The 26,333-nt window shown below is 42.0% G+C and overlaps 1 protein-coding gene across 1 annotated transcript in view; it reads right to left on the bottom strand.

The window, feature by feature from the left end:
• The window catches only part of plxna3 (plexin A3), a 161,635-nt gene that overhangs the window by 99,958 nt on the left and 35,344 nt on the right, over positions 1-26,333 (bottom strand). The window contains exons 4-6 of the mRNA XM_085146019.1: positions 22,984-23,528; positions 22,639-22,803; positions 14,141-14,323 (exon numbers count right to left, since the gene is read on the bottom strand). Of these exons, the coding sequence (XP_085002145.1) occupies positions 14,141-14,323; positions 22,639-22,803; positions 22,984-23,528 (893 nt within the window). The remainder of the gene's footprint in view (positions 1-14,140; positions 14,324-22,638; positions 22,804-22,983; positions 23,529-26,333) is intronic.

Here is a 26,333-nt window from a genome sequence, read left to right as displayed (position 1 = left end):
TACAGCAGCGGTCCCCAATAGGCCCACGGTACCGGTCCGTGAGTCCTTTGGTACCGTTCCGCGAGAGTTGAGGCTCCGGTGTGAAATGTATTGTAGTTGTGTGTCTTATTTTGAAAGAACTATTTAAACCTTTTAAAAACAAGCGCGTTCATGCTCACAGGTGTACACTTTCTTGGCTGCTACCTCAAAAAAAAAAAAAAAGAAAAAGAAAGAAAGAAAGAACTATTTACGCGTTACCATAGCAACCAGAGAGCATTAAATCAAATCAAATCTGATTCCCCCCAAGGTTTGGGGGGGAAACACAAGTTTTCTTCCCACGCACAACGGACACTAATGTTTTTGTCACTTTTTATGGAATCAAACTCAAAGTAAGGTCAGTACTTCCACGCTTTAAACGCTGCACGCTCATACTCTCTCTGCACTCGATATATGATCCATTGTTGATCTGCACACAGCTGTTGTCAGGAACATCGCACTCGCTTACGTCACTGTCATGAGACATTCTTGAAAAAAAATCACGGTTTTAGTAACGCAGTAACGCAGCGTTCCTACGGGAAAGTAACGGTAATCTAATTACCGTTTTTGCAATAGTAATCCCTTACTTTACTCGTTACTTGAAAAAAGTAATCGGATTACAGTAACGCGTTACTCCATCTCTGACCAGCAGTCTGATGGCAACAGCCAGGAACGTAATCTTTATGTGGCAAACAAAGGATTTAGAGACTGAAACGATGACAAACTGCTGGACAGCAGAGTTGGACAAAAAGAAGGAGGAGGAGGATAAAAGAGTCTGACAGGCAGAGATAAAGTCAACAGAGTTGAGTTACAACTTGTTTTCCCTTCTGTCATAGCGCAGAGTCTCAGTGGAAAAGCATCAGGAGGGCTGACAGACGCTCTGTGGTCAGCACTGCAGAAACTAATTATTACTCCCTGCTAATTTAATCTTAAAGCAACAGTTTGACATTTTAGGAAAAACCATCCCTTCACCATAACTGTCTGGTATACTGCTAGATGCATTCTTTTCTTCCATGAATGCAACACTTTCATGCTTTGAATGCTTTTCTTTGCCTGTGTGAGGCTCTTTTAGTTCCCTCTCCAGGACACTGCACAACCTGTTTTTCTTCTTCTTCTGGTGGTACATATTATTATTTCTTAAATGTGGCCAATATCAGATTTCAGTGTGAACTCACAGTTTAAGCAGTGACTGAATGCCCAAAAGGGACAATGCAATATTGCACACAGCACGCTGTCATACCGAGTCAAACACGGAGGCTATTGAAGGCATCGCTTCCAGTTTCAGCTTCATTTGAAAGCAGATAATAACAAGAGTGAGGAAAATAGATCCTTTTAATTATGAATTTTGTGGCATAATAGCAGCGATTTCTTTAGGGAGAGACATGAAGTGGCTACAGCGACCGACCCGGAGACTTAAACCAGAGTTTTTAGTGAAAGAGCAGACTGGCAGACTGAAGAGAACAGGCTGCAGTTTGACCATGTCAAAACACTTTAGGGACGAGTGCTCGCCTTTGTATTCGCCTCTTGGTGAACACTTAATTTGCAGCTTTGGGCAGTCCAAGATCTGTGTTCCTGAGTGAAAACGGCTGAAGAAGGAGTTCATTATTATCATTCTAATCAGGCAGAGGCTGGACAAACCCACGTGGAAGGTCAAAACACTGTTAAGCAGGAGACTTGGGTTTGTTCTTAGTGTGTGAACCACATAACGTACATAAAAGATGGATGTTGCAACCGTGACGTCACACTTTTGCAACCAGACAAGTCGCCCCCTACTGGCCATTAGGAGAAAATGCAAGTTTAAGGTGCTATCTCGATTTACATTATTAGCTTTTTGCTTAAGTTCAGTCACCAAAACATGTTTAGTTTACGGAAAACGTGACGTTAAACCCTTTTGGACAAACTGCTCCTCTTTCTCAGTTACCCCACTGAGGACAGGACTTATTAAGAAGGTCAAACATTAGAGGCATGAACATGAACAGTGTCCAGTTTAAGTTTAAACAGTGTTGGGAAGGTTACTTTTAAAATGTATTCCATTACAGAATACAGAATACATGCCCCAAAATGTATTCTGTAACGTATTCCATTACGTTACTCAATGAGAGTAACGTATTCTGAATACTTTGGATTACTTAATATATTATCATGCTGTTTACAACTACATGAATGTACTATTGCTGTGATTTATTACTGTTACTGAAGGTCCGCGGCTCCGAACCGTAGTAAAGGGACCTCTGGCTAATACGGTGGGTTCTGTGTCGGCTCGTAGCCGAAAACTAGCTTTACTTTGTTGTCTGGGTCAACTTTGCTAGCAGAGACAGAGAGAGGCGTTGAAAGGCTGCTCCAACGGAACTTATTGTTTTTGGAGGAAAACACGAACACGGTGTACAGTCGATACTTAATAGCTTACTTACAACTGGGCTCGTCAGGCTCTCTTCTTGGCTGCAGTGGTTATTATTATATTTACATGCTTCCAGCTCCCGTTTTTGCTCGATGACAGCTCGTACTTTTCCTTTTTCTCCCTCCCTCGCTCACAGACACATAACGTGTATGACAGTCCATTCTCCCTGCAGCACGGACTACACTGCCCATGATGCTACATTCTTTAGAGCTATGCCTGTAGCATTCTGCCTGTTAGCTTAGCACAACAACAACAGGCGCTCTCTCACCCAGGAAACACACAGAGAGAGAGGGAGCGTCACCCTGTAACCATGGCAACCGTAACGCTGCCGCCTGGAACAACAGAACGTAGCTGTCAAACAAAACCCAAACAGTCCTGACCCGCCACAATATGAAACAGGGAAGTACCGCCGTGTAATCCATTTATTTCAACAAAGTAACTGTATTCTAAATACCACCTTTTTAAACTGTAACTGTAACGGAATACAGTTACTCATATTTTGTATTTTAAATACGTAACGGCGGTACATGTATTCCGTTACTCCCCAACACTGAGTTTAAACTGACAAAAATGCATACAGTTTCCAGGTAATGGCAGCTGTTTACAAGGACTAATAAATCCTCTTATACTGACATTCAGAAATGTGCTCAGAAAGTCTATACAATTACCAGTAAATACAGCAAAACAACAGAAATTAGTGCTTGTCTGAATCAATATTTCTGTCCACTAGCAGAGCCACCAAACAGAAAACACTCTGCGACTCAGACCAAACGACTCGAAGACATGAGTAGAAAAGCAACTTTTAATCAACGCTAATCAGCTTTAAAGCTTGCGTTTCACTGTCTGTCCGTCCATCTGGTGAGTATGATGAGTGAAAGGTCATGTCTGCCTCTGGGATCTGCTCCAAAGATCTGTTTCAGTCCAAGATGATTAGATTTTAAGTGCAGAGTTGTGATAAGAGATGAACAAAGAGTTCTGGAGGCTGCTGCTCTGACATTTAAAATCACACTGACCTCGACTTTTCTAACATCCACAGAGTTGTAGTTTTGTGGTCTCTGTTTATCTCTTTTTAGTCTCTTGCCAAATTACCAATTCACCCTTAATTCAACTGATCAAGCGTCTGAGCTCCCGTCCCAGCAACAGCCAATCAGATCAGCCCAGTTGGGAACCTCTGGAATGCTTTGTGGAGACGAAGACACGGACAAGTCCTGGCATGAAACCGTTGGTCAGAAGCAATCCAGCAGCAGATTAGTGAACTGTATGATGGTGAGTTAGTGGGGGGTTGGTTGCTGCTGTAAATAAAAAACAAAAATGGCCCGAACAATGGAGCTCAGCACAGTATGTCCTTTGGTTCAAACGGCTCTTTCAGAAGTCTTTATATTATTATTCTCTGTAATTACAAAACCAGGCATCAGAAAATGCTGATAGGACACCTCCAGCTGCAAATAAGGCAATTTATACTCTAATTTTGCAGATTGTCACACATCAAAAGCTCAATTAAGATTCAAAGTTTCTTCTGAAAGTGAGCCAACACTATCGTTTCTTCAGCACGTTTGGCATTTTACTGCTGCTTTCAGCCTTTCGGTGGGAGAAGTGAACCGTTTCGGCTCGACGTGCCAATTCAGCAGCAAGCAGTCAATCGCAAAATAGTGGTCTGTTTAACTTTTGAATCTTTATGATCTGACTTCTTTCTACAACCAGAATCGTCTTGCTGACCATCAGAAAAATGGCTCCGCGAGTCTGGAGATGTGCTCAAAAGCCTGAAGTCTTTTTGTCCTACTTTTAAACTGCGTACATTTGAAAAAGCAAAGGTCTGACATTCATGTAATGTTAGATTTATAACCACATCACATTTTGGGTTGTCTAGACCAAAATACAGCATTATGCTCTACAAGGGCCTGATATCCATGTACGAGGACGTTATACTGCCTCTGTTCTATTGAAATGTAAAACACATGTCCTCATATGTGGATCTAATTTTTCTCAGAAACAAAAATCTGGTTAAAAAAAAAGAGACAATTTTTCGCTTTTACCATCATCAGGTCCCGATCAGCCCAAATAGCAAAGAGAAATAAAAAATGCATGCTATGGAAGAGTTTGGGTCTTAGGAGGTTAAAGCTTCATTTCATTTCATTTATTTATTTATTTCACACTTGGTACAAAAAAATCAAACAAACCAACCACACTTTCTATCAAAACGCACTACAACCATGTGTGAAAAGGAGCAGGAAGAAGAAAATATTCTTATTAAACCCCGCCCCCTATCTACAATCCAATTTATATTACAAGTGGGCACCAAAAATCAGGACAAACTAACATTAACATTTATCTCCGGTCCTAACCCAAACCAAACAACAAATTTACAATCAGAATATACCACTCCACATAGTAACAAGGAGAAAAATTAAAATAAATAAAACAAAAAATTATAATGGATCCTTTTTCAATGAACTCCAATTTCATTCACATTCTTCATATTGAGTTATCGTTTTAAGCATGTAACTCTTTTTAAAACAATGTAAATTTATACAATTCTTTAAATTATAATGAAGTGAGTTCCACAATCGTATACCCCTAACCGTTGGACTCATTAATCTTTGTGTAGTCCTAGCTAACTGATGCTTAAAATAAAATTAACTTCTATCTTCTCCCCCTGAACACAATAAAAATACTCTTTGTAACTTAAAGGGTAAAATATTATTTTTAGCCTTAAACATAATTAATAGTGTCCGTAATTTCACTAAATCTCCTAATTTTAATAATTTAGATTTTATAAATAATTTATTTGTATGTTCTCTATATTTAACATTATGAATCATTCGTATCACTTTCTTCTGTAATAAGTTTAGAGGTTTTATAGTAGTGGATAGTCAACCAGAGTGCTTCACAGAGTCGCACCAGGCTAAGATTTAACCCAAAAAGGGTTAAACACGTTTAACTCCACTGCTGATGCTGATGGAAGCATTTCCATGTAAAACAAGTTTCTCATTAAGGATAACAATGACCTATATTTTACAATGGTAAACATGTGATAACAGACGTGTTCTCATGGCAACATGCTAAAAATACTACATGCTTTAAATATCCCACATTACACATTACAGTAAGTAAATCATGTTTACGGAAGTGCCGTCCTCATTTGAAACGATTGGCCGCTTCAAATGAGGAAGCGGCGATTGAGCGTTAAATGAAAGATTTGAAATGAAGGGAAACTGCTGATTAACTGACTAATAAGACCATTACTTATCTTAATAGAAATTGTCAAACCCAATGACTGGCATAAAATGAAAATCAGTCCATAAACGTATAGATTTTTTGGGAAAAATAATCACTTTGAATTTAACAGGCTTAAAGGGAAAGCGAGGGAAAAGCCTCGCAGCCAGACTGGATTTGGGTCTATTGCTTATCGTCTTGTTGGGCGTTGAAGCAGTGGAGAGCTTTTGTTGGATGCCAGCAGCTCAGAGAGTTGAGGAGGAGGAGGAGGAGGAAGTTCCACTAAACATAGAAACAAGAGTCCTCCGCCAACTCCAAGCCACACAGAGCCCAACATCTAAAACCAAACCCAGTGATTTTCACCAAGCTGTTCACTGTACAGACTACACCCCCGGCCATTCCTCCCTCTCTGCCTCGGTTCCTCCCTCTATCCGTCGCTCTCAGAGGTCAGCTTTCAGAGAAATATCTCCCTATGTGAATGAATATTAAAGCGGCAGCTGTGTGGGAGGAGAGGTGAGCGGGGTGAACGCCAAGAGGATTCATTCACCACCCATCCTCCGTTTTTAGTGTTCAGGCAATTAAAATTCATCGTTGGCAGGCTGGAAAATGGAGATGATTGTGTGGTCAAATGTGGGAGCAGAAGAGGGTTTTTAATGCATCTTTTAATTTTAATGACTGCTGATGATGTGGATTAATGTGCCCATCGTGAAGAGGACGATGTATAGAGAAGCTTTGCATTTATTCAACCAAAAAGTCAAAAGGGCAGAATTACTGGTGAATTCATTTATTATTTTTAACTTTAAAATGCATGAAAAGGATGAATCCAAATCCCTCCAATTTAAATTGAAAGTCCTTTAAATATTTGTGATTGCACTGCACAAAATATTTTCCTTTATGGAGAGATGGTTGGGTCTCCTAACGTGCTTGATTTAAATTGAATTTGGTGTCCATCTGTACTATCAGAAATCCAGTGGAGATCCTTCAAAGCTCCTTTAGGTGCATCTAGTTGCCGTTAAGGGCGTTGAAGAGCTCCTTCTGGAGGATTTAGTGGTCCATGAAGACAAAGACCAGCTCCTTTCGGTGCTCATCATTGTTGCTAAGGACATGTTAAGCATCTTTGTAGTGGTTTAAATGGTCCTTCTGATTCTGGAAAAGATGCTTTAGGAGATTTACGGTAATCATACGGATAACTAAAGACTTAGCACTTTAGCAAAACACCAAATGGGGGCTGTAACAAATACTATACACCTTAATTACTGTACCAGCTCATCTAATGACCCACAGGTGTTCAACCACACAAACTAGCCCATAAATCGCTTAAAGGGAACTACCTTTAAGACCTTAATAAACCTTACAAAAAGGCGCCAAAAGCCCAGTACTGAACCAGTTCTGCCTTTGTGCCTTTGAGAGCCAGCCCACGTTTGGAGAGGTTTCAGAAGTGTTTGTTATATAGCATTACTAGCAGAAGTCGGATAATTTCTCTTCTGGGAAGCAAATCAGAAAATGCGTGGGCTGAATCTGTCCATCATTGGTTAATTTCTTGAGTTAACCACTACCAAGCCACTGACAGTGGTTCCAACGGTGGGCGGAACAATTTTATGGTGTTGTACTGATGCCAGCTCTTCATCGCTGGCACAAGTCCTGTGTCTTTGTGGAAATGAGTAAAATGAGTTCTAGCATCAGCACCAGCACAGCATCCAGGGACGAGAAGTACAGAGGGATTGGCTGAGGTAGACGTCAAGCCAAACTGAAATAAAACTAATTGTGTTTAAGAGACTTAAGGACCTTTTATAAAATCCCAGACCTTTGAAAGACCTTAATAAGATTTCATCAGGTGGTTGAACGCATGGGTTATCAAATGATCTCTGAAGAGATGTCAAACTATTGAAATGTCCTAAAGTTCCTCTAAAACATCTTCAATGATGACTCTAAGCATCTGAAAGACCTTTAACAGCGTATCAACAACAGGAACCTAAAGAACTTAGGTTTGCTGCTCTTCCCAGGTCCCCCAAACAATGTCTAGAAGTTCCAGACTGATTACCAGGATTACCAAGGTATCCTTGGATGGCTCCCAAGAACTTAAGGAGGACCTCTAAAAAAACCCTCTAAAATAAATTTCTCTGTAACCAACGAAAGCTTTTAGAGACCATATTGTGGTGGCTTGACAGGTTGTTAAACATCTAGTAAGATATTTCTTTGTAGGACGGATCATTTCACAGATGATTTGACATGTTTAACCATTTCAAAGTCCTAAAAGAATAAAGGCCCTAAAGACAAAGGTATCTTAAAAGAGCCTAGAAATATTTTAACTCCCTAAAAAGAACCTGGAGAACTTGGGCTACGTTCACACTGCAGGCAAAAGCGCATCAAATCCGATTTTTTTGACCCTATGTGACTCATATCCATCATAGTATGACAGTATGAACGGCGCAAATCCGATATTTTCAAATCTGATCTGGGTCACTTTCGTATGTGGTACTGAATCCGATACATATCCGATGTTTTAGAAAGCGACTGCTGTTTGATGGTCATGTCGCATTAAATCCGTCTTTTACGTCACCGACACAAGACAGACAACAATTATCAGCGCCAGAGAAGACATCGCGAACGCTTCCTGACCATCCAGTGTAGATGTCAGTGAAACTGTTGGGAAGACAACGTTGGAGAAACGTGAACATTTTATTTGTACTGTATAATCTGCAGATTCTGACAGAAATCTGCAGCTATCCTTTGAAGGACTGCTCCTCTAAAACAACAATAAGGATCATTATTAGGCCAAATGTAAATAAAATAACTTTATAACTTAAAGAAAAATTGGGAAACGTAAAGTCCGAAACAAGTCTTTATATTAAGGTCATCAGTCAAACAATACTGTTGCTCTGGGTCTAAACAGAGCGCGTTGTGTGTGACGTCTTCTTTTGCGCATGCGGCCGTTTTGAGCGTTCACACTAGAGCGCGTTTGCTGTCGCATTTTATTTGTAGTGTGAAGAAGCAGAGAAAAAAATTGGATTTGATCAATAAATCGGAATTGAGCATTAAGACCTGCAGAGTGAACGTAGCCTTAGGCTCTTGTTCTTTCTCATAACAAACTTCTAGAACATCAACATCTTTAACATCTCCAAAGAACTTTGTGTTCTTGAACACAAAGTACCTTTTCTAAGATAATCATTTATTTGTTTTTGTGAAGGTGCTCAGCGATGCCAGACGCACTCGTTTGACTCTCAGACAGTCTGAGACTTGTTATTTCTACTTGTGCTTTACTGGACGAAGTTTTGCAGTGGAGTCAACAATGTCAGAGCGCAGTCAGGCCTACGGTCCACTTTACACGTCTGTCCTGTCCTTTTTACTTGGTTTAGGTTTGTAGTTTCACCCACAGAGTGTAGGAAAGCTTTCTGCCGCTCAGCAAAGTCTTAAATCCTCCAGAGAGGACGGAGTTTGTGCTGTGGGAAACGGCGAGTCTTTAACCGACTGCCGAGCCCTGAAGGAGACAGAAAACAGACATCTTGTGCAGCTAAGTGGGGCATTTTTCTGACAGCAGCAGACAGTCTGAGCGCCTCTGCAGCTTTCTGTGAGGTTGTCCGACACCACTGAGACAACTTTACAACTTCAACAAGGCTGAGAGCATCTGTGCAGAGACACCGGCCCCATCCTGAACTGTCACTGCTCACATTTGCTTTAATCCTGCATCAGTCCTGCTTCCTGTCTCCGTGCTGTTTATCTCTCCTGCCTGAGAATAAAAACCCTGGAAATGAACAGATTGTGTTTGCTGCGTTATGAAATCAAAACAGCGTTCAGCTTATTTTCAGCTCCAGATAACAATAATAACAGCGGCGCCACAGGCTGCAGAGAGCAGGCTGGCACATATGGAGGTGTGACCGAGGATGAGTTTCATAAGCAGCAGAGAATATGTAAAAGAAATGAAATATTTATCAGATACCTGTTGCCTATGGGTATTAATATGGTTATTTATTTTATTATGGAGTCCCCGTTAAAGGCTGAATAACCAATCTGTCTGGATACATGTGAATGTTGTTTACAGAGGTGTGGAAAATCAGACTTTCCAACACCTGAACTCAGATCTGAGATACAGTAAAGACGTGACATCAAAGCTTTCTCAGACTCACAATGAGTTTTCATTCATACGTGATCGATATTTGAACATTCATCTCTCCCAAAGCCACCTGAGTCTGCAGCGTGCCAACAGGTTTCTACAGCGTTACAAATCTCTGCTTAAAACTTTTAGGCTACGTCCACACGTACACGGGTATTTCTGAAAACTGAGATTTTCCATTTTCGTTTTAAAAAATAATCCCATCCACACGTAAAGGCAGAAATGAAGGAAAACGCTGCTAGGAACATGCCAAAGCAGCAGGTGGCGCTATATTCCTAACCGTGCAGAAATGTTGGCCAATCAGAAGTCTAGAAGCCTCGGTGGGAAAAAGTAAACAAAGCTGGGGCATAGAAGCAGAACCGAGTCGTACAGTGGGGCAAAAAAGTATTTAGTCAGCCACCGATTGTGCAAGTTCCCTCACTTAAAATGATGACAGAGGTCAGTAATTTGCACCAGAGGTACACTTCAACTGTGAGAGACAGAATGTGAAAAAAAAATCCATGAATTCACATGGTAGGATTTGTAAAGAATTTATTCGTAAATCAGGGTGGAAAATAAGTATTTGGTCAATAACAAAAATACAACTCAATACTTTGTAACATAACCTTTGTTGGCAATAACAGAGGTCAAACGTTTACTATAGGTCTTTACCAGGTTTGCACACACAGTAGCTGGTATTTTGGCGCATTCCTCCATGCAGATCTTCTCAAGAGCAGTGATGTTTTGGGGCTGTCGCCGAGCAACACGGACTTTCAACTCCCGCCACAGATTTTCTATGGGGTTGAGGTCTGGAGACTGGCTAGGCCACTCCAGGACTTTCAAATGCTTCTTACGGAGCCACTCCTTTGTTGCCCGGGCGGTGTGTTTTGGATCATTGTCATGTTGGAAGACCCAGCCTCGTTTCATCTTCAAAGTTCTCACTGATGGAAGGAGGTTTTGGCTCAAAATCTCACGATACTTGGCCCCATTCATTCTGTCCTTAACACGGATCAGTCGTCCTGTCCCCTTGGCAGAAAAACAGCCCCATAGCATGATGTTTCCACCCCCATGCTTCACAGTAGGTATGGTGTTCTTGGGATGCAACTCAGTATTCTTCTTCCTCCAAACACGACGAGTTGAGTTTATACCAAAAAGTTCTACTTTGGTTTCATCTGACCACATGACATTCTCCCAATCCTCTGCTGTATCATCCATGTGCTCTCTGGCAAACTTCAGACGGGCCTGGACATGCACTGGCTTCAGCAGCGGAACACGTCTGGCACTGCGGGATTTGATTCCCTGCCGTTGTACTGTGTTACTGATGGTGACCTTTGTTACTTTGGTCCCAGCTCTCTGCAGGTCATTCACCAGGTCCCCCCGTGTGGCTCTGGGATCTTTGCTCACCGTTCTCATGATCATTTTGACCCCACGGGATGAGATCTTGCGTGGAGCCCCAGATCGAGGGAGATTATCAGTGGTCTTGTATGTCTTCCATTTTCTGATGATTGCTCCCACAGTTGATTTTTTCACACCAAGCTGCTTGCCTATTGTAGATTCACTCTTCCCAGTCTGGTGCAGGTCTACAATTCTTTTCCTGGTGTCCTTCGAAAGCTCTTTGGTCTTGGCCATGGCAGAGTTTGGAGTCTGACTGGTTGAGGCTGTGGACAGGTGTCTTTTATACAGATGATGAGGTCAGACAGGTGCCATTCATACAGGTAACGAGTGGGGGACAGAAAAGCTTCTTACAGAAGACGTTACAGGTCTGTGAGAGCCAGGGATTTTCCTTGTTTGAGGTGACCAAATACTTATTTTCCACCCTGATTTACGAATAAATTCTTTACAAATCCTACCATGTGAATTCATGGATTTTTTTTTCACATTCTGTCTCTCACAGTTGAAGTGTACCTCTGGTGCAAATTACTGACCTCTGTCATCATTTTAAGTGGGGGAACTTGCACAATCGGTGGCTGACTAAATACTTTTTTGCCCCACTGTATGTGTGGAGGGACAGTAACTGTGTGTGTATATGTAAGCATTTAAACACTGCAGAGACAATTAACAGTAACAGTATTGTAGAAATTCATTTCACCGAAACAATAACGTGGCGCACAGTGTGACGTCAAAAAAGGCGCACACCTTTGACGCTGCGTTTTCTCCGTTTTTCTCGTCCACACGTAAATGCAAAAACTAGTGATGTGCGATACCACTGATTTCCTTTCCGATCTGATACCAAGTAAAATTCAGGGTGGTATCGACGATACTGATCCGATACAGATACTTTGTACAAAAACTTATTTTATTTATTGTATCGCAAATTATAGCGTCATAATGATTACAGGACATAAGATTACTTGTTCTTATCACTTAATAATGCAGAGTTCATCATATAGAAATAAAAAAACTGAACACCTTGCCTGCACGCAGCACTAAAGGACTCCGCGAGAGACGTCTGTCTCACCCTATCAGCACCTGTCCCTCTCCTCCTCTTCAGTTCGCCTCAACATACGTTCGTCATATTCTGTGATATGATTTACTCTGAGGTGTTTGACAAGGTTAGTGGTGTTGCAGCAAAACCTCACTTTTTTGCCACATGTATCGCGAACCAAATCTCAGCTGTTTGTGGAGGTAAAATACATTCGCACATGACTCCAATTATGAGTTATGTTGTGAGTGCGCACGCCAAGGGGCTGCTAGACATTTATACAGCCATATTTCGCACATGACTATGAAAGGAGGAAGAGGAAGTAGTTCCTTCGAATGTAGACAATCCGAATGTTATAGTTTCTTTCCACTGTGTTCCTGTTAATGATAAACTACAAATTTACCCTAAATTACTAAAATATCGATATTTTAATGTGAGAATCGATTCTAGAACATAAATGATTGGTATCGGAGGAATCGATATTTCAGGATCGATCCGCACATCACTAGCAAAAACGGAGTTTTAGAAAATATCCACCCTGGCCGGAGTTTTTAGAAATCTCCGTTTTCAGTGACCGAAAACGCCGTTTACGTGTGGACGAAAGGTGCAAACGCATAGAAAAATCTGCGTTTTCAAAAACACCCGGGTACGTGTGGACGTAGCCTCAGTCTCTTCTGTAGCCACCGACTATCAAATATGATTATAAAACTCATTTTATTTTGTTGATTCTGGCTCCAAAATTACTTTTGCTCAGAAACCCAAAAGCTTTCAGACCATTAAAAATGTTTTGCTGGTGGATTTTTAATTATTTCTAAAAAAAAATTTAACTGATCCTTTCGTGGAGCTACTAACTTATTATTAATGAGTAATAGAGCAAATATCAAACTGCACTAGATAATGGAAGACAGTATGTGATGTTTCCAAATGAGTCTTTAAAATGCATCCAAATTATTTTTGGGAGACAGAAAAGAGAAACAACAAAGAACATGGTGAGTGTAGCTGCACCGAGCAGAGGTCTTCTTCTTCTTTTTTTGACATTGTTTGGAGACGTATTTGAAGACAGAAGATAACAAACATGAAAATATTGTTGGTTTTTGTCTTTTTAATCATTACTGTATTAAGTTTATTTATCAGGTGTGAGGTTTTCAGGAGTAAGAGTGCAAATGAGAAGAGAAACACAGCATTTCTGAAAGCAGTCACGCACACATCTCAATAAACATTTGCACTAAAGCCTCATCAGGCAGCTTCGGAAAAGACATTTGATGAAATGAACAGAATAAAACTGAAGACATTCCTGTATAAATGCACTCTCACACCGTTTTCAGAGCTTTGCAATAACTGTTATGCCGGAGCTGAAATTACTTTCAGCGCCGATGAAGTGAGGCTCGGTAATAACGCAGCGTGAAGACTCACCGTTCCCAGTCCTGCAGCTTCACAGCTAAACACCTCCGACACAGCCGAGTTTGACATTCGACAACGAACAAACAAACGATTCACAGGTGAGAGTCACACTGACGACTGATAACATCACACGGCTCCATCCGACTGACAAAGAAAGCTGAGTACTTTATCAAAAGCCCTTATAAACAGAGAACAAACACCTTGATTGTTTCAAGATGGACTGCAATCAAACAGGTGAACTTCAATCTCTTCCTTTCATCCGAACCAAAGAACTAAAAGAGCCTCAAGTGATTTAAAACATGAATAAGACAACTGTCTCTCTATCTTTCCTTCTAACCTCCTTAAATAGAAACTCTAGAAAGCAATCAAAGCCCCAAAAGCAATTTTAAAACATTAATGCAGCCCTTTCCTCTCAGCAGAGGAAACAAAAGCCCTCAAACAGTCCACCGCTATTCCTTTCCTGTCATTCTGTCCTGTCTCTCTTAATTCCCGTCCCTGACTTCCTTCCTTTCCCACAGAGTATCCAACTCAAACGGAGCGCAAACATATTCACAACAGCTTTTCCTCCTCAGTAGACGAATCATCCGCTCTTTCCTCCTACCTTCTTCAGCTGTCCACTCCGGGTTCCCACGAACACCACCGTGTGCTCGCCGTAGGTGTATGCGGCCACGGCGCCCATGCCCTCGGTCCGGTCCTCGTACAGCGGTTGTCCCTCGATCACCCTCAGGCCTCCGAGCGGCTGGTTCAGTACCAAACCGCAGAAATCATCTCCGATCTGCTTCGGCTGTGGACCAAAGGGAAAAGGTGGCATTATTAGAAAATATCACAAGAAGCGAGGTCGCTCAGCTTCAGATGAGAAATAAGAGGAAGCTGCCGCTTTCCAAAGCCACCTAATACCAGCGTTATTGATCTGGTGCCCGCCTTCAGTCCATTAGGCGGGGGATCAGTATCGGCTCCCGACAATAGCGCGACATGTGGCCCCTTAACTAAAGTTAAAGCAGCTTGAGAGCGAGATGTACAGAACGAGTCGTCTAGAAGACAAAAGTACAGACACACACTTTGCTGTTTTGGTATTTAAATGGACAATTTAATGCTGATTTTTCTTTGGTCAGATGTTCAAAAGTCATTTAAAAGATCAATATAAATGATTATATACAAAACCCAATGTGATCGCTTCGTTTGTCTATCCTGTCTTCCTTCTCTCACCCCAACCGGTCGCAGCAGATGGCCGCCCCTCCCTGAGCCTGGTTCTGCCGGAGGTTTCTTCCTGTTAAAAGGGAGTTTTTCCTTCCCACTGTCGCCAAAGTGCTTGCTCATAGGGGGTCATATGATTGTTGGGCTTTTCTCTGTATCTATGAAGCGCCTTGAGGCGACATTTGTTGTGATTTGGCGCTATATAAATAAAATTGAATTGAATTGAATTGAATTTACTTCTTATATTCCCATCGTTTCTTAAAGCGCTGCAGACACCAGTGTTTTAATAGGAGACTGCAGGACCACATGGACGCCACAGTCTACACAAATCATGACTGCTCAGGCCTAGCGGTGACTTTAGACCAGTGGTCCTCAACCTTTTTTGTGCTATGGACCAGTTTAATGTTAGACAATACTTTAAGGTGTCGCGGATAAATACAGCAAAATAAAATGATACGACCAAGAAAAATCTGCGGTATTCTGCAAATATACCGTACTTCCTGGACTATAAGCCGCTACTTTTTCCCTAGGTTTTGAGCCACGAGGCTTATATAAAGGTGCGGCTATTCTGTGGATTTTTCTTCCACCACTAGGGGGACTCTAACCAGAATTAGAATAAAAAACAATATAGATGAAAAATCAATGCAAAGAAGAATACGCTACTTTTTCTTTAGCAGATAGAACACGCACAACAAATTACCAACTGGTAATTATTTTCAAATCTTCGCCCCTTCATCATGGAAACCACACGAAGAAGTTTGTATGATGCAAGTTAGAGAGCCAACTTCACCGGAGGATGACAGTGACACGGAGAGCGAGACTGATGGAGACAGATGTGACGAAGCGCTTCTGAGCCTGTTCAACTCCGACACTGAAGAAGACGACTTCATGGGTTTCAGCGAAGATGATTAAAGTGACTTGTGGTTTCAAATACAGGAAAAATTGAGGTAAATAAATAGCGGTTATTTTCTCTTGGTTCTGTTCCGTTTTAATTAGCAAAGTTGCTGCCGTGTTAAAAGGCATTGTTCGGAAAGAATCTGTTCAGGTACATACATGTACATTTACAGCACAAGATTGTTCTGTACATGCAGAAAATATCTAATTTTTCATCATAGATATCTGCGGCTTATAGCTGGGTGCGGCTTGTATATCTTTTTTTTTTTAATTGTTTAAAAATAGAGCGGATGCAGCTTATATACAGGTGCGCTCTATTGTCCAGAAAGTACGGTAATAATAAACACAAATTCACTGAGTAATTGTGTAACTTCATTAGCAGCGTCCTCCTGAAATGCACCAACAACATTGAGCGTAACATCCTCCTCTCTGCCCCTTAGTGCTCTCTGGTCGCTATGGTAACCTGTAAATATTTCTTTCAAAATAACACAAAACTACAAAAAACCCTGAAAACCATAAATTTCCCGCCCGAGCCTCACCTCTCGCGCCCGGTACCGAACGACTCGTGGCCCGGGGTTTGGGGACCGCTGCTTTACAAAGCACAGCTTCTTTTTATTTCACAGTTTGACAAAAACCGTCGTCGCCGTTAAACCGCTCAATGTTATCAACCATTAACTTCACCTCTGAACACCGCGGGAGAAACACGGTGCATTTATGCTTCTGCGTTAAATCTATGTCATAGTTATGTCACATGACCCCTGTGCTGTAACCTACGCTCAGGTATCTGTGCACCTCTGCAGAAATGGAACTGTGCATCACTTCAACGCGGCCTGCTCAGCACTGCGTTTCCATCTACTTCGTCTGCCACCGGGTTTTGCATTGACTGGAAGAGAAAAGATCGACTTGCGGAGAGAAATTCCACCTGCCTGTCAGTGCTTTGATGGTGAAGCTGCAGAGCAACATAGACAAACTGTACACAAGTGCACGCTGCCTACGGCCGCTCGCACAGACTGCATCGTAGGCTAGCTTTAGATGTAGGGTTAAGAGCCAATTACACTCTGCTGCAGACACGGACGTGGACAGCTGAAGACATCCTGTTATATCCTGTTAAACTTCTTGGACGTGCGTCTAAAAAGGTCCATGTGTACTTGCTGCAGAGTGTGCATGGTCACAAACGTTTGTAGGCATGCAAACATCCTTTCAGAGCTCTCTCTCGTGCTCTCTGATGGATGACAGCATTTAACGATAATGCAAAATAACTGCTTGTCATGCAGAGTGGACAGGTCTCGAGCTACCGATGAGTGCACTGATTGACATATGACAGGCTAGCACAGACAGAGTGCTCTACAACCAATCAGTGACAGAGAGATCCATGATGAGTGAATCACCTACTTAGGGTTAGGTTGCATTTTAGCCTCGTACTGAACAAGCACAGCTCCAGAAAATAGATGTTAGCTTTCAAATAAAGTCTCTAACACTCGGTTATAAGATTTCCAGGCACCTCAAACGTCTACATAAAAGGGATGAAACCAAACCCAGTCGCTGTCCTCCAGGTGGATATTATCAGGTTAACAAACAAACATCGTGTTTTTATTCAACTTTAACACACTGATAGATTACATGAAACTTTAAATACAAATGTAGGGAAAAGCAAGTAAAAAAGGAGCAAACGTGGGGTGCATGGTGGAGGACAAAGGGCTGTGGAGCCAAAGCGCTTCATGCTTCTGTATGTTGCCCACAGGGCAGAGTGTATGGAACAGGGAGGAGACGAGTTATTACAGGGTCCACGTACACTCAGAGGGTAGCTAACACCCTGTCATTAGCGGGTTAAGGCCTTGATGCATCACAGCGACCGTACAGGGTGGAAAGTCTGAAACCCAAATGTTCGAGCCAACACTCCACTGGCAAGTTTATCTCCATTTTTGCACATCAAAAAATAGAGATAAATACTTTTTCCATCTTAAAGGTTCACTCCTGGGAATAGCAGTCAGGACGGTTTCAGGTTGTTTGGATTAGATCAAAAGTTTCCCTCGCCATCATAAATCCCTCGTGACACCTTCAGCTCTCAGTTTGTCCAAATCATCCTTCAAAGATCACTTTGGGCTCAAATTCACTTTCACACAGCAACATGTGACTATCAAACATCTTCTGTCGTGTGACCTGTCAGCTAAGTGTTGATTCACTTAAAAGATGTCTGGCTTCTATTCAGCGTTTAATGTTTTTAGCTGTGTGATGCCGACACAGGACGAATCAGAAGTCTGAAGTCTTTAAAGGCTCAAATGCTCCAAGCAGAGATACTCAGCTGGTTAATGAAGAAACAACATTTATTTTCAAATCAACTCACTTATTAATTAGCCAGGACGGACCACACGCCATGGAAACGTATATTTAACTGTCCAAATACTTCAGCCGACTCTTTGTGTAACATAGAAGACAGTTTGAGTCTCTTCAGTTTTATTAAGTGAGATATCAAATGGTCCCTGGACGAGTTCACAGCCTGGTGCAGTGGTTCCCAAACTTTTTTTGCTGGGCCTCCTTTGTTTTACAAGAAAAATGCTCGCGCCCCTCCCCCTCGTGCGCACACACACACACACACACACACCCATATTTTGCTCCACTGCAGTTTATTCACACCTCAAACATTTAGTAAACAATTAAACAAATAAAAGTAATCTGAAATAAATTACAGGTAGTAAGAAAATAAACTACTAACTCTTTTACGCCGCGTCCACACCTACACGAGTATTTTTGAAAACGCAACTGTTTCGTCCACGTAAACGGCGTTTCAAATCACCAAAAACTGAGATTTTTTAAAACTCCTTTTTTGCGTTTACGTGTGGACGAGGAATACAGAGTTCGTCACGCAACGTCAAAGGTATGTGCCTTTTTTCACGTCACGCCGTGCGCCACGTTATTGTTTACATGAGAGGAATTGCAGAATGGCAGATAGAGACAAAATACTGTTAATCTGACTATCTGCAGGATTTATACATCGGGGAAACCAAACAACCTGTGGCGAAGCAGATGGACCAACACAGAAGAGCCACCTCGTCAGCCCAGGACTCTGCAGTCTATTTACACCTACAGGCCAGTGGACACTCTTTCAATGATGAGGATGTAACATCCTGGACAAGGAGGAACGCTGGTTTGAGGGCGGAGTCAAGGAGGCCATTTACGTGAAAAGGGAAAGACCATCTCTGAATCGAGGAGGGGGCCTAAGGGTACATCTGTCACCATCTTACATGCTGTGATTGCAGCCATTCCCCAACTCTCTGTGAATGGGACTCATGACCATTGATCAGTGGTTGTTGATCAATGGTCATGAGAATTTGCATAATTATGATTAAGGAACTGACCTCACAGCCCATTGTTCCTTCAGTGGGCTGGTTTCAGTCATTATGCAAATGTACTGTTTATAAGAATTGGGGAAACCTGCAGTCAGAGACTGAAGACGTCACCTGATGATGACGAAACGTTTCTCCCAGAAAACGCTACGTCCAGATGAACAGAATCAACTTTTGGAGGTTTATTTTCCTGGATGATTGAGACACATCAAGACCTGACTATCCTCTGTTTTTACAGCTTACATACACACGCCTTGAGGCGACTTTTGTTGTGATTTGGTGCTATATAAATAAAATTGAATTGAATTGAATACACACGTAGTTACTGTCTCTCTATTTACAAAGGCAGAGGCGTCACGGTGTGATTATTTTACTGTAGTTGTTTTTTCCTGTGTAATAATATTCAACATTGCTATCAATACATTTGTCAAAAAATGCCTCTCTGTGCAAAATGGGTTCAAAAACAAACAGCTGTGGGATCCTGTTTGTCTGTGATTTGAACCGGGGGAACAAATCGTGGCAGGATCAGCCTGATGTTATTTGTATCCCGCTGTAACTTTACTGTATAAAGAGCTAACATCTCCAAAATGTCAGGAGTAGTTAGTCATTACAACAAGTGTTTGTAAACTAAAAATCAAGAATGTGGGATCCTGTTTGTCCGTGATTTGAACAGCCCAGCGCTGCTCCCCATACAGGGAAAACCAATCCTGCAGGGAGACCTACCTCGGCACTTGTGCAGGTGAAACCAAAGGGAAGATTTGCTTCACCAGATTTTCTAGTCTTTGGCTTAGAATGAAGTTGGTTTGGAAACATATTCAGCGATGCTTCATCTCCTGCTTTGCGTTCGTGTGGGCGCCCTGTGCTAGCAGTGTCCAAGCCTTGTTTTTGTTTTTCCCTTTTCATGCCGCGCCCCCCTGCAATGGCTCTGCGCCCCCCCTAGGGAAGGTCTGCCCTAGTGTATGCCTGGTTGCTCACCTTAAAGCCTGCAGGCCTTGAAAGCTGAGCAGTCCTACCTCTGAGGTCTCGGGTCTGTTTCCTGCACATTTACTTTGCTTGCGAGGAATGCATGAGCATACTTTAAGATGTATTTACCTTCTAAGATAACAAGTGATCGACTGTAGAGGCAGGGGGGGGGGGGGGGGGGGGTTCCAGCGATTAGCAATGTGGCCTCACAACAACAGAGTCCTGGGTTAAAACCCGGGCATGGCTCTTCTGGTGGGAGTTTGCATGTTTATCTGCCAATGAAAGTTTAACTCCACAGTGATCAGCTGCAGCTGGTACCAGACTAACGCTGGCAGCTGCAGACTGAAATAGTGGAAGTGAAGTTCATGCACAGGATGAGGAAGTCACGTGAGTCGTCAAGTTCACACACTAGTATCTATTCATTTATTCAAAGAGGCGCGCCTGTCCCACTACTGCCTTTACTTTAAAATGAACTGAGAGACAACTTACGTCTTTTAAATTCCTTGTTAGCTCAGAGGTTATCATTTACTCCTCACACTATGAGAGTCAGAGGTTTAAACCCACACAGCAGGTGAACTGGTGCTTGGATAGTACATTTCCATTCAATCTGAGCACTCAAAGCATTTTTACTACCCATGTGCACACATCCATGTGTCCTTTTGTTTTTGTCTTTCTGATGGAAGCATCAGGGCAACTTGAGGTTCAGCATCTTGCCCGAGGTTTCTTCAATAAGCGAGCTGAAGGAGCCAAGAATCGAACCACTGATGGTCCAATTAGCAGACGAGCTTCTCCAGCTCCTGAGCCACAGTCGTCCAATTTACCCAACGGCCCCTTATCAAATCTTCTGATCTCTTTGCTATCAGGCATGACAGTTTTTTTTTAATGTGAAGAGCTTCTAGAGCTCACTGGTTTTGCTTCCTGGGTACATAAAGCTATGCAACTATAGTGTTTAAACAACGTTTATAATGTTCTCTGTTTCCTCAGCTCTCTGTGAGGGTCCTCAAAAGTTTAAAAGCTCAAATGAGACAGTGTGGGAAGAAAAAGCGCCGATGGTACGACACACACCTTGGTCTGTCTGCATCTGACGCACCCCACATTGTCATTACGCATACTGTTGACTGAGTGAGCCATCAAACAGTCATTTGGAGCTCTGCATCTGTGTGAGGTCTTGATAAGATTTCCTCAGAATGGGCTTCAAACTAAAAACCATAAAAACAAAACAAAACCATCAAAGCTACAAACACACAGACGCACACACGGAGCAGCGATTGTAACGTGGTGTGCAAACAGGAAACCTGCTGCCGACACTTAATGAAAAACGAGATTAAAGCACTCACACAAAAATATAAAATCACACACACACACACACTGAGACCATCCCAATGTCACATCCCATTGGAACACACACACACACACACACTTCCTGCTGTTTTTGACAAAAGAAGGAGGTCAGAGCAGGGACAAAGGCCCTGCTCTGACCTCCTTCTCCTTTCACTTTACCCTGACAACACACACACACACACACACACACACACACACACACACACACACACACGCGGGTCATTAACTTATATTTCATCACTTTCATCAGCGTGTGGCTGATTGGCTGTGATTGGTTGCTTGGTTGCTTGGTTGGTTGCTGTGGGCAACTCTAACCCCATTCCACCCCTCCCTTTCCAAAACCCAGGCCCGGCTCAGAACTCGTCTCCTGGCGGGTTTCCCTGCCTGGTTGCCATGGTTACCACTGCAGGCCATTACCGCCATGAATAAGAACATCATCTACCCCCGACCTGAAATAACCCCACTGCAGACACTGAGAGGGAGGGAGGGCTCTTCCTTCTGTTCGCTCTGGCTTGTTTTTCCTCTATTTTTTCCAAGTTCACACTATTTCTCATCTTTTATCCATTTGAGCAAGTGAAGTATATTCAAACTCATCTTTAGTGTGGGGACGACTCTGCCACAGTTTGTGAACCTCGGTGCCTTGTGGGGACAAAAACATTCAATTTAATAATGAAATGTAAGTGTGAAGACTTAAAGTTGGGGTAAGTCTCCAGGAAACCAGCGTAAGTCAACGTAATGTCCCCTGAAGTGACAGAAACATGACTGCGTGTGTTGCAGCCTCAGGGCAGCCGCTGGCCAGATGATGTAGTTTGCACAAAGAGACCGAAACAAAGGAAGAAGCAAAAGGCGGCAAAGAGATTTCTCTCCTTTTCTTTATTTTCCTGCTAAACATGCAGGAGGAGATGGTCAGGACTATTTTTTTAACAATCTAATTAAAAATTTCAGTCTTTCCTCTTACACTTGGATTTTTTGGCTTCAACAGAAATCGGGAAAATGTGGAAGGAAAACACCGATCCTGATATTGGACTAGCCTATACTACAGAGCTGTTTAAGAAGTCCAAGACATGTGTTACCTTTAGCAGCAAAATCAAGGTCATCTCTAGTCTAGTCTCCTGCCTGCAGCGGGTCAATCTGGGGCCCATCAGCTTATGTGTTTACTTAGAGCTTGGATAAGATCGCCAATATTTTACAATGTAGCCAGTGGTGTCATTAATTAATGCAGACATATACTAAAAGTGTTTTCAAACGCTAACCCGAAAGCTTCTGTTCCTGACATTTCTTTTCTCCTTTCAACAGGTAGCACATGTTCTTATCCAAATATCGTCAGACCAAGTCAAGTTTCAGGGCTGAAGGTGCAACTTACAGTGTGGATGCAGGGCAGCTCTTTGTTCAGTAACCATGGTAACGAGAGCCGTCCCTCTCCACGGTAACAGGAGCGGATCCTTTCTCTCATGGCCAGGTTGATGTCATGGAGGGTGAACAGACAGAGGACCGTCTCTCTTGGTGGGTTGGAGCGATTCTTCTGACCCTGAAAATCCACAAAAGAAATGAATTCATTTAAAAATAAATTCGATATTTGCAGGTTTAAGTCCTGGACAGGCCTCTGAGCAAGGCACCCTTCAACAAAAAAAGTAAAAAACTCAGAAAGAAAGTTCAAGCTCAGATCGAAAACATCCAGTCAGAAGAGAGGCCATCAACGGTCACCTACCTGTGAGAAGACGACAAACAGGATGTCGTCGTTTTCAGAAAGGCCGAGCGCTTGTGCCAGCCGCCGCCCTGGTTTTTGCTTGTAGGCGGCCTGGACCAATCGGTACTCTATGCCATCTTTTGTGCAGCCCAGAGGAAACTCCACATACGAGTAGAACTCGGTGTCATCAGAGCACATCCTCACAATCTTAGACGTGAAGAAGTTCTCTCCTCCGGCATCCATCTGAGTCAGCTGCGTGTCCAGCTGCAGCGTCAGGAAGTACACGTACGTGCGACTGGAGAAGCCGTAGACGTAGTAGATGTCGAAGGCAGGGTAGAGTGACAGGGTGTCGGACGGGATCTTGATCTGCGAGGAGACGAACTCATCCTGGTAAACCAGAGAGAACATATCGACGCTCTCCTCATCAACCACCAGCTTCCTGCTGGACAGCGTGGGGAAATATTCAGACTTTCCATCGATGGCGGCTCCGATGAACAAGTGGCTCTTGGTCTTCTCCAACATCTTTCTCTTTGGGTCATCCAACCAGTGGTCTTCAACAATCACACCTGCAGAAGAAGGACAAATAGGCAGGATGCGATTAACACTGTGCCTTCCAGAATGTTCCGGACAAAGTCCCAAATTTTGTAGTTTTACAAACACTTTGCATGAACTGTTTGCAGATATTCTTTTTACATAGGCCTCATTTTCACAGCTTTACAATCTACTGTGATGCTGTACAGAGGTCAGTTCTATCGGCCAAAATAAACACATCTTCCTTTAAAACTAATCAGCTACTTTTAGCTTTTTCATAATAGTAATGCAACAGAAAAATATATTGACTTTTATTCTGAAGAACATTTACTGGAACTCCTCCAGTCTCCAGCAAAGCTATCAACAATGCAACGCACAAACAACCTCTGGATCAGATGCTAAAGAAAGGACGAGTGTTAGCAGGCAGTGTGAGACCCATTTCCACCAGAAAAGCTCCGGCAGGTCTGATTAGCTCTTTCTTTTCAAGCAGTGTCCCACAGTGGCTGTTCCAGTACTTTAATCAAAGGTCTAACTAATTTCACTCACACCTTTTTTCCCCACTGATACCCGAGCAGAGAAAATATTCCAGCATTTGTGAATGAACCAAAAATCTGCTTTACAAAGAAATATGTGGGCAAAGTCTAGCTGTCAGTCATCTGCTGTTATGTCCTGACAGTCTTCATTCAGGTTTTTGTTCATGCCAAAAACTGCACATTATAAAAACCTGCAAAATATTTTGACACTTGATTGACGTCTGCAAGTCGAAATGCTTCTCCAGCCTGCACAGAAGTCCAGAGGGAACATTGGAGCGTATTGTTTTTATTTTAGGCATTAAAACGATTACATTGGGACAATGCATCAGTACAAAATCTGCCGAATGTTTATAATTGAGTATTTACAACAAGACAACATGAAAATAAAACTGCTATTCTATAAAATATTGTTTACAAAGAGCATGCATTAGATTCCCTCTGTTGCATTAGCTGCTGATATCACTGTAATCCAATAAAACAAACCTTCAGGGAAAAAGCAGAGGCACAGTTTCACAGTGAGAGTAACTGCTGTCAAAGCCATCAGCTGCTAGCTAACTTAACTGTAAAAAAACAAAACAAAAACGTGCTTCCTTGAGAAAACCTTTCGAAACAGCAATTAGTTGCTCTAACCACTAGTGGAGAAATATTGTTAATGTGAAGCTAAATGTTGACCAGATCAGCTAGTATTATTAAATGTAGCAACAAATTAGAAACGATTCTGCAGTTAGCTGAATTCATGCTAGCCTTGGTTAGCGGCTAGCTTTTGTGATTTATCTAAAAGCTATTATAAGAGACTCGGGTAGAAGTTTCCATGTTTTTTTTTTCTTGTGCAAATTGATGGATCAGTGGAGCATCATTTATGGAGTTGTGAGTGTTGTTGTAATCACAGACTGGATAAAAGACGCAGCTTTAGGGTCTAAAAACTGTTCAATTTCAATTCAATTTTATTTACACAGCGCCAAATCACAACAACAGTCGCCTCAAGGCGCTTTATATTGTAAGGTAGACCCTACAATAACACATACAGAGAAAAACCAAACAATCATATGAGCCCCTATGAGCAAGCTCTTCGGCGACAGTGGGAAGGAAAAACTCCCTTTAACAGGAAGAAACCTCCGGTAGAACCAGGCTCAGGGAGGGGCGGGGCCATTAGCAACAAGTTGGGGTGAAAACTGAAGAAAAAGCAGACCTGCCTTAACCCTTTAAGACCTACCATAGAACCAAGGCCGCCAGAGCTTATATTATATTTTTACATGCTGTGGAGCCATTTTTGGGAGCATTTCAAGTTGCTATACATCAATACAACCATTATAGCCCAAATTTTAATAATATGTCTGCATTAAGTGCATAGTAATTAAATAAATTGCAAAAAAGTGCAATAAACTACAAAAAAATTGAAAATCATTTTTGTTTTTTAACATATATTTCTAGTTAGAGAAATTTAAGAGGCTTATCCCTCAAAACTGTAAATACAAAAAAGTTGCACAAAATAGTTTCCCACCACAGGAAATTTATTTTGAGTGTCTTCATCGTTTTATTTTTGAAATACACCAATTTTTATATACTGCAGGAAAAACGAAAATAAATATTATAATGCAAATTTGCAAAAAAGCAGCATATGCATCAAAATAAACTATTTCCAGCAGTGCAATATGAGTCCTAAGCATCCCAGAAACCACACAGAAAGTCATAAAGTCAAACATAACTTTTAAAAACACCAGTATAGGCTCATGAGGCCCTGATGGTAAAAAAAACTACATTTCCGCAAAATGACATCACTTCCGGTTTCGGGCAGGTCATGGCGGACATGCGATAGTTCGTGCTGATGGATGTAGGAAGTGTTACAAACAGCTGATCGGATCGGCAAAGCGTGTTTCTGGAATATTATGTTTTTGTTGCTGCAAGTGCTTTTTATGCAGTTTTTGCAAAGCTATATGTGGAAGGAAACTGTGACCGAGGACAAGCTGATGGCATAAGATGTAAGTACAACTCCTCCGGTTTCATATGCAAAAAAAATTATTGCGCTAGCTTACGTGGTTGCAGAGCTACAAGGATTTAAAAATAGTTATGCAAAACAGAGCGTGCCCGCTCCCACCGGCTTTAAAGGGTTAAAACTGTGTTATTTGTAATGGGAGTCTGTGGCCATCTGTAACCCCAGTGAACCCTTTCATGATGACCTTATTGAACCAATCACTAGATTAGGTTGCATCAATTAAAATGTGGAGTTCTTTTTATAAATTACAGGCTAATTCAGAAAAGATTATCATCCAAGGTTTGCTCACTGGACAACAGCTGATTGACCAGAAG

The sequence above is a fragment of the Neolamprologus multifasciatus genome, chromosome 20 (assembly GCF_963576455.1).
Source record: "Neolamprologus multifasciatus chromosome 20, fNeoMul1.2, whole genome shotgun sequence".
Taxonomy (NCBI): domain Eukaryota; kingdom Metazoa; phylum Chordata; class Actinopteri; order Cichliformes; family Cichlidae; genus Neolamprologus; species Neolamprologus multifasciatus.
The sequence above is the reverse complement of the archived record's forward strand: the minus strand, read 5'-3'. Positions and strand labels throughout refer to the sequence as shown.